We start from the raw sequence: 9333 nt of genomic DNA, 5'->3' as shown, positions 1-9333 counted from the left end.
CATGTATTTCTGTCGGGGTTGTGTGAGTATGAGCATGCATGTGTGTGTGTCAGGGGTGGGTCAAATCATCAGCCAATCAAACGTGCAATTGAAATCCTTACAAGACAATCTAAATTGCCTTTATAACTGAACTCATTATGTAATGCATATAAGGTTGCGCAAATGTTGGTGGGGACAATTTGAGCATTCTAAACCGTCCCTATACAAACCTACGCTCTTGTGTGTATTTACAGCAAATTCAGGGATTAAAATTAAAAGAGAGCTCTCCATTCTTTAATTTTGTTATTGTTTATCCTCACGAGGGTCAGGGGGGTGATAAGGCCTATCCCTTAGTGAACTATGGGCAGGAGGGCGGGTACACTGAACTGCATGGTTGCCAGCTAATAGTGGAATTTGCTTTCTATGCATTATTGGGGCCACGTATGTACCCTAGGGGGCAGCATTGTACCACAGAGTGCTTTGAGGTTTGCTATAGGTTAGATAAATTGTGCCTGGATTTATGTAAAAGATTGTATTAAATTTGGAGTACAGAGCGGATTTATTGTACTCCGCTAAAATTTATTGAATGGTAAATTGATTATTTTTGTAACATGCGGTGAAGACTGACTTTGCGAAAATTGGCTCACGTTCTCCCGTTGGTTTTCCGCCTCTGACATTCCCAGCACAAATGAACCCCTGGGGGAGGTCATTTAACCTTTTTGTACAGGAAAATGTCATCTTCTGCCAGGTGATGCAATAGATACACTAGTCAGTTTCAATGTCATCACTGAGCCACTGACTAAAATAGATGTCCTTTCAAAACCTTGGATATGCTTGTGTTGTGTTCTCAAAAATATTGGAAAATGGTTCAGCACCGGAATCATATTGTTTTTTAGGGTTGTTCCGATCATGTTTTTTGCTCCCGATCCGATCCCGATCGTTTTAGTTTGAGTATCTGCCGATCCCGATATTTCCCGATCCGATTGCTTTTTTTTTTTGCTCCCAATTCAATTCCAATCATTCCCGATAATTTTTCCCGATCATATACATTTTGGCAATGCATTAAGAAAAAAATGAATACAACTCGGACGAATATATACATTCAACATACAGTAAATAAGTACTGTATTTGTTTATTATGACAATAAATCCTCAAGATGGCATTTAAATTATTAACATTCTTTCTGTGAGAGGGATCCACGGATAGAAAGACTTGTAAAGTTCTTAAAGGATAAATGTGACTTTGTATATTTTGACTAAATATTGCCATCTAGTGTATTTGTTGAGCTTTCAGTAAATGATACTGTAGCCATCTGTTCTGCCCAAATGCATGATGGGAAGTGCACCCATGACTGTGCGTAGTGGTACCAATTGATATATCTTCTCTGCGTTGGGAAGTAACATAGGGTGTTAAGAGAATGATCAATTACAACTTTTCTTCCCCCCATTGCTTCCCACGATGTTTCTAATCGTAGGGAGAGGGATTGTAAAGCTTTAGCCAATTAAAAAAAGGCTCCAAAGACTGTCAAAATTCACTCTACTCATTTTACGCTGCCTTTTAGCGCCATATATAGGTAAACTGGCGCTGTTACAGATTGAACGCGATAATGCGTAAGTGGGCCGTGCAGCGCATGCATTAATTGCATTAAATATTTTAACGTGATAGATTTTTTAAAAATTAATTACCACCGTTAACGGGATAAATTTGATAACCCTACCTTAAGCCTAAACTAAAGACTCTGGATGAGTGTAACATATTATGTCTGTAACGTTAAATACAATTAGAAAACGATTTATTTAAAATATATATGTATATATTTAAAAAAGGCATGTCCAATATTTTTTTGCCAATTACGATACTTTTAAAATGACGTGATCGCACCCGATTGATCGGGGCATCTCTATTTTTTACCATTACTGAATGACACATAGGCTCCTTTGATTCAGGAAAAACTGCATAAATGTCTTCTTTGGAGCACAGAAAAATTCAGTGCTTGTTTTTTTCTGCTTTTCAACACAAGTGCATGCCTCCTCTACCACAACAAGCACCTCATTAGAACGGCCGTGTGAATTCGGAGCAATTTTTCAAATGTCAAGGGAAATAACGGGAAAAAAACAAAGCTAAAATACATCTTTGTTTCTACTGTCGGGAGAAACAAAATCTTTTAACTTGAAATTTCATTGTTATAATTTAATAAGCATTGTTTTCAAAAACACTCTTGGATAACAAAAGATTCTTCTGTAGTACTTGGTGTAAAAAGGTTTTACAACTATTGATGAAGTGCTTTGTACCTTCTTAATTAATGACTAGGTTAAAAGGAAATGAAGGTCTAGTACGCAGCCATGAAAAAGCAAAGCACATTTAGATGAGTGTGGAAATAGCTTAAGAGATGCAAACATTGTCTGACTAGGACAGAAGTAGGCCACGGCTTCAAAAAGAAATCTTCAAAGAAGAAGAATGGGGAAAACAAGCGTGTGTGGTATATGTGTTATATACGAAGGAGATTTGTCACCAATTATGAGCAAATATGCGTTCATAATGTGCAGAATGGAACGGAATCTAATATCTCAAATTTCTAATGTACTATTTTTAACCACAGAAAATCATGTTGAAAGGCTAATATGCAGAACTCCATTCCACTTATGACATTCACAAAATAAAGTCACAAAAACTGCCGTTTATAGTCAGTAATAAGAAACAAGTTCAGTTTTGATGAATTGTTGTTTATTGTTTATTTGGTTACGCTAACACAAGCACTTCCTTAAACATTAGCATTAGCCTCAGATATAGCTAATAGGGCAGCTAGCTAGCCAAAGTGTCACCCCTCAACATTGACAAAAAAAAAACTTGTTTTAGATTTTCATTTTGTCGAGAGAAAATTAAAATCATGACAATTCACAACATTATATTGCCTCTTTATTTGGCGCTAAATTACAAAAAAAATTACAAAAAAAATTGAAAAAAGTGACGACTGTATGCGTTAGCATGTTGGCTGAGTGTCCACTGTTGTTTTACTGCACTGAATGTGGCAATTTACATTATTGCTATGTTTTTTATTAGGTACAGAAACGTAGAGTGCATTTTTCTAAATACAGTGATCCCTTGCTACTTAGCGCCCTCGGTCCATCGCAGATTTTTTTTCCAATTAAAAAGTAAATAAAAAATACAAATGAGCTAACCCGAGCCAATCACGTCGTCTCACTCTACCTCCTGCTGCTCTTTGTTGGTCAGGCAGTGAACTGGAGTTGCTTATTAACGATGACATAACAGACGTTTAATGTTTGATCTTGCCACAGATGCTTGGAAGCCAAAGATTCAAAGCGCCGCGTGGGTCAATCATCGTTTAACTTGTTAAACAGTTGCTGTGGCAACTCATTGTTAGTGAACAGCTTGAGCGGATTTGAGTGGACTCACTCAATGAAGTGTATAATAAAGACAAGCTTTTTTCTACTTTAGTCTTGTGTAAAAAATAATTGGGTGGGACAGTAACATGTTTACAACTTATCATAATTATTACATTTTTAGTGCTTAAAAAGCATTTATGAAAAAAAATATATATATATACATACATACACACATATTTATATACATACATACTGTATATATAGTATATAAATATATATATACACACACACATAAGTTTTTTTTAAAATTATACTTTGGAGGGAAAAAGTGAAAAAACATACATTATGTGGATCTCTTGCCAATGCTAAATCTGAATAAATACGTGGGGCGCCCCCCCCCCCCGCCCCCCCAGGGGGGCGCAGAGCGATGCCAGGGGTGGCGCATGTGACCTCGGGGAACATGCCTTTTTTTTTTTTTTTTTTGCCGTACTAGAATAAAGTGTACTTGCACATCCACTCAGTGGGTGGCAGTGGCGCTCTCATTTTCAAAGTGCACGCAGTATTTATGAAGTAAGCAAGAGCGCTCAGCACACGGAAGAGACTCACGAAGAGCTTGAGAGCTGTGTGCAGTTATCGAAAGCCGTTTTCCGGCCGGACTCACGCAGCGACCCACTGTCTTCTCCGGTTCTCACATGTCCGCCCGAGAAGTGCCATTTTCGGCTTGAGATCGTCACGACGACCGCCCTCACCTACGGTTCTCCCTCGGCCGGCGAGAGTGCACTTTTTTCGGGCCGTTTGCCTTTTGGCTTTGACATTTAATACAGTGGTAGACGAGGAAAGACCACTGTTTACTGTGTCTAAAAATGATTATAGCGGACAGCCGGAAGCCAAATCAATTAAGATGCCACTTAAAGACATTAGACCCCAATCTCATTGATAAACCGCTTGGTTGTTTTTCAGCGAAAACGTGCCGAATATTGCCAACAATCGTCCTGCTTTGTCAGTGTTATATCAGTAAACCAGTGAGCACTGTTAGCATGCTCAGTGCAAAATAACCCCACATCATTGCAAACTGGAGGTGATACTGGGAGCAGCGAAAATAAAAACGGTCCTTCTGTCCAAAGACACTTTTTTTTTTTTTTTTCCTTCTATTCAGTTTTGTTTTTTCGGTCAAATTTTTTGGCATTTTGTCCTCATGAGTTAATGTTTCTGATCAATTTGAATTTGTTATTATTTACTGACTTTATTTTTCAGTACCAAATGGTCAAAAATGTACCTTGAGTGTATTTTTACAGTTTGGATGTGACTTTTTTTTTTTTTTTTAAATTCAGGCAAATTGATGCGCGCTAAGTCTTTTCTGTTACAAACAAAACAATGTTAATCAAGTTCTACTTTATAAGTTCATCTCTGTTATTTTCTCTAATAGAAAAAAAGGATACAATGTGAGACAGAGGTGTACTTATAATAGTTATATTATAGACAAATGATACTATTTACAGTGGCGGCAGAGTTTGGGGGGGGGGCGCGAAACATTTATGTCTTCCTTGGGGGGGCGTAACAGAAAATAATTGAGAAGCACTGCATTAAACACACACAAAAAAAATAAAAATTGGGAGGGGGGGCGCTACTTCACGGTTTTTCCACTTATCGCGGTGGGTTCTGGGCTCCATTAACCACTAAAAACGAGGTAACAATGTAGTAACTCAACATTTTTCTAAGATTTTTGCCTAGTGTTTTCTGGGATTGACATTGCCTTTCTTTTTAATTGGAACTGATTTAACTAAACAATGTTTTGACTTACGGCCATGGTCGCAAGAAATTGAACTTGTAAATTAAGACAGCACTGTGATATTTCACATCTGAAAGTTGTAAAAATAAATATAAAAAATAATAATAATAAAGAAAAATATAATTTGGTCAACACGTTTAGCAATATGCTCTACTATCAACGTCCGTTTGTTCAGCCAATCCTCGTCCACTTTATACCTGTGGGTGTTACTCAGCGAATCATTTTTGACCTATCAGGAGCGAGGCGGGCAAAACGTCACAGCTAAATCAAAGTTGCCATAGAGCGCGTTAGAAGTACAGTCTACAGTACAGTACAAGAGTGAAGCTGGAAAGTAGCCATTCACCCATTTGGATGAGAGAGAAGCCGGGCACTGTCTACACTAAGTTCCTGGCCCCGAATTGGACTTTAAACGTCGAAACAGTCACAATATCACGATGCGTCGTCATCCAAGTCATCAACTGGAACGCTCTTGACGGGATAATCGCCCGAATGTCGGCCAAGAGTACATGCGACGTCCGCGCCATCGCTTGCCTCAATTCTTCCCCGCTTGCCTCTCTTTCTCGACTTTAAACAATTGAGAATTTGATTTATTTTCAGTCGTCATGACGGAAATAAGCGAGAAGGATAACGAGCCCCAGCGGCGGGACCTCCAGAGACCACCGGCAACTGCACCCAGTCAGCCAGAGTCCAAGGTAATTGGACAACACCTGCACGGAGTATTTTTTTAAAATATCCATTTGTTACAATTGGGAGTTCATCATCACAGTTGTAACTCATCAAGTGTCCCGTGAAATTTATGTAATCAAGATTGCAGGAATATTTATTGCAGTCATTGAGACGCGACCTAATATTGGTTATTTTTAATGCTGGTAGTTGATTGAGTGTGTTTCCTAGCTTTTAATTTCAAAAATGTCATTAGTATTACTAGTATCCGTATCACCCAATATTATTCCGCTGTTTTACATTTTTTTAAAAGAAGCAATTAAAGTGACTATACCCTATTTCATTTACCTTTTTACATTTAGCGTTCATAATAAATGGATAACATAACCCAATTATTCTTAAAAATAGTCACATAAATAATGAATATAAAAATGGACAACTATTAAAATAGATCAATTAAATTGACTGAATTATTTTATATTGTAAAAATTTATTTGAAAAATAACCTAAATTTGAAAAGTCTTATTTTGTAACCACAATTGAAATAATTTAAAAAAAAAAAAAAAAAAAAAAAGGGTCTCAGCATGTCATTAAACTGCATTTTTATGTTTCAGGTCACTTTATTTGTCTTAAATTTTTTATGTTTCAGGTCACTTTATTTGTCTTTAAAAAAATAAATAAATAAATAAACCCAGTAATGTCACAATGCAGTTTTTTTAAAAAAAAAAATGTATTTATTCAATCACTCACCGAGCCATTTAAAATAAAAGTATGAAACTAGCGGGCTACAATTGAACAACTCAACTATTTTATGTCTATTATTCTATGAATTTATTCAATCACTCACCAAGCCATTTAACATAAAAGTATAAAACTCTAGTGGGCTACAATTAAACAATACAACTATTATATGTCTATTATTATTTTTTACCCAAAGTTTCAGTCAGTTGGCGAGGCTAATTAAGATCTTACATAACAACTCTTAAGCTGCTGTAATTCCTGCCATTTGACCTTATGCTTGTACAACATTGATTGCTGCATCTAAATGCTGAACACGGAAAATTCACATTCATATCATAATAAATACCTAGTCACAGCATTTCTACCTAAACGTCTGATTGTCTGCACTACCTGGAAACACGAAGCTGTAATTTGTGACCACTTGACCTGCAACAAGTCATTTTCAAAGAAACACGTCCAACAAATCACAATGAGCCTGGCAGGTGACATTGTTGTTTTTGTGCTCGCCTCCACACTACACAATGTGTGTGAGGTGGGCGTGAATTTATAGGCCAATTTCAGAACAGATGTTTGCCGTGTCTGGCCTTGACTCGTAATTCACAACAAGTGACTGGGCTTGTTGTGTGCATCTCATTGACGGCAATAGATAGCAAATTCATTTGAACTGGGAACGGTGGCACTTAACGATCATTTTTCAGGTTAATGTTTCAGTATTGACCTTTTTCACAATTATGTTACCTAAACATTTCAGACATTTGTATGAAAATCATTCTTTTGATCAAAATGAGGCCGAAACACCGTTAAAATCCCGGGATTTAAACGGACAGCTCTTGCATGTGAAAACAATTTCCCGGGTCGACTGACACAGAGATTACGCGGACATTTCACGGGTCGCATCTTAGTATAATGTCAGTATTGTCCCTGGACGAGGCGTATGAAAGCAAGCGTTAAATTCCCGGGTCACAGCACAATGGCTGATGACGTAAATATCATGGCGGGCCGATCGTCACTTTCTCTTTCTTCGCAGTAAGACGAAAAGCGGTAAACAAACGTCGCAATTATCAACATAGCAAGCTGTAAATGGCTAAATTAAACTGAAAACATAACAAAATTAAATTGCTGCTGGATAGTAGAGCCGAGGAAGAGAGACCATCGTCCATCTTTGGAAACGTGTGGTCTATTTTGTTGCAGATGTTAGGATCCGCAACTGCGGAAACAAGGTTGTACCTCAAAGCAGAAAACAACGGAGGGATGCGTTCGAGTGTTAATTAAATACATACAAAAATACTAGGGCTGTCAAAATTATCGCGTTGACGGGCGGTAATTAATTTTTTAAATTAATCACGTTAAAATATTTGACGCAATTAACGTACATGCCCCGCTCAAACAGATTAAAATGACAGTGTCATGTCAATTTGTCACTTGTTTTTTTTGTGTTTTGTCGCCCTCTGCTGGCGCTTGGGTGCGACTGATTTTATGGGTTTCAGCACCATCCATGAGCATTGTGTAATTATTGACATCAACAATGGTGAGCTACTAGTTTATTTTTTGTTTGAAAATTTTACAAATTTAATTAAAACGAAAACATGAAGAGGGGTTTTAATATAAAACTTCTATAACTTGTACTAACATTTATCTTCTAGGAACTCCAAGTCTTTCTATCCATGGATCGCTTTAACAGAATGTTAATAATGTTAATGCCATCTTGCTGATTTATTGTTATAATAAACAAATACAGTACTTATGTAAAGTATGTTGAATGTGTGTATCCGTCTTGTGTCTTATCTTTCCATTCCAACCATAATTTACAGAAAAATATGGCATATTTTTTAGATGGTTTAAATTGCGATTAATTACAATTAATTAATTTTTAATCTGTGATTAACCCGATTAAAAATTTTAATCGTTTGACACCCCTAAAAAATACACATGAGCGCAGAAAAGTGGGAATAACACAATGGGTCCGTGACACTAGGTTGACAGGGATCAATAATACTAACCTAAGCGATAGGCAGAGAGCCGGTAAGACAACAAAACAAATACACTCAAATACCAGCATAACATAACAGATTTTAAAACAAGGGAGTCATAGGTGTTGAATGGCGCCCAGCAAGTTAATATCTCGGCACCCTTCTCTTGGATCGCCTGGGCTTAAACACAGTCTTGATGAGCTTGAATTGGCTGCATTTACGACGTCGGGAACTCTTCTACAACCGTCTCTGTAACAAAACACGATTTGACCAACATTGTGACAGCCGATGCCGACCAAAATTGAAGTAATGTCCGGGTTATAAAATCGCGCCAGCAGGCCTCCCCGCACAGAGAACGCCAGTTGGCAACACGGGAAAAATCTGTGAAAGTGGGCAACACGGGACAAATCTGTGAAAGTCTGCAACCCGCGTCATTCCCGGGATATCTATACATGCTTGAAAGCAATGACGCAAGTAAATCTCGCGTCACCTTACACGTGAATTTACTGGGATATGTTGGTGAAAGAGGCTATGGTGTATCTGAAAAACGCCAGTGTTAAGCGGTTTTGCGTTTCGATGAATTCGATTGGATCGTTGCTTAACCAATCAATGTAATGATCCAGATCCATGTTTTGTTACACCCTGATAATCTATGCCAATGCAGTACTAAAGTCATCAAGCGCAAAATACTTGAATGGCGTACTGCAAGCAACACGTCACTTCCGCTCATTAATATTTATGACATTAGCTACTGTTGCTAAGGGGGGACACGCCTCCTTTTTGTACTCTGAAAGACCATGCCAACCCAGCAAAATGTTTACTGCATATGAAATGTGAATGGATTCA

At 37.6% G+C, this 9333-nt stretch overlaps 1 protein-coding gene across 1 annotated transcript in view; it reads left to right on the top strand.

Annotated features, from left to right (window-relative positions):
* The first annotated feature begins 5428 nt into the window (after nucleotides 1-5428).
* LOC130909971 (SH3 and cysteine-rich domain-containing protein 2-like) overlaps nucleotides 5429-9333 on the top strand; it is a 42660-nt gene continuing 38755 nt past the window's right edge. Inside the window, exon 1 of the mRNA XM_057826946.1 lies at nucleotides 5429-5805. Coding sequence (XP_057682929.1) covers nucleotides 5716-5805 — 90 coding nt within the window. The 5' untranslated portion in view covers nucleotides 5429-5715. The remainder of the gene's footprint in view (nucleotides 5806-9333) is intronic.

Source organism: Corythoichthys intestinalis, chromosome 21 (genome assembly GCF_030265065.1).
Source record: "Corythoichthys intestinalis isolate RoL2023-P3 chromosome 21, ASM3026506v1, whole genome shotgun sequence".
NCBI classification, from domain to species: Eukaryota; Metazoa; Chordata; class Actinopteri; order Syngnathiformes; family Syngnathidae; genus Corythoichthys; species Corythoichthys intestinalis.
Note: the sequence above shows the minus strand (reverse complement) of the source record. Positions and strands in the feature narration are given on the sequence as shown.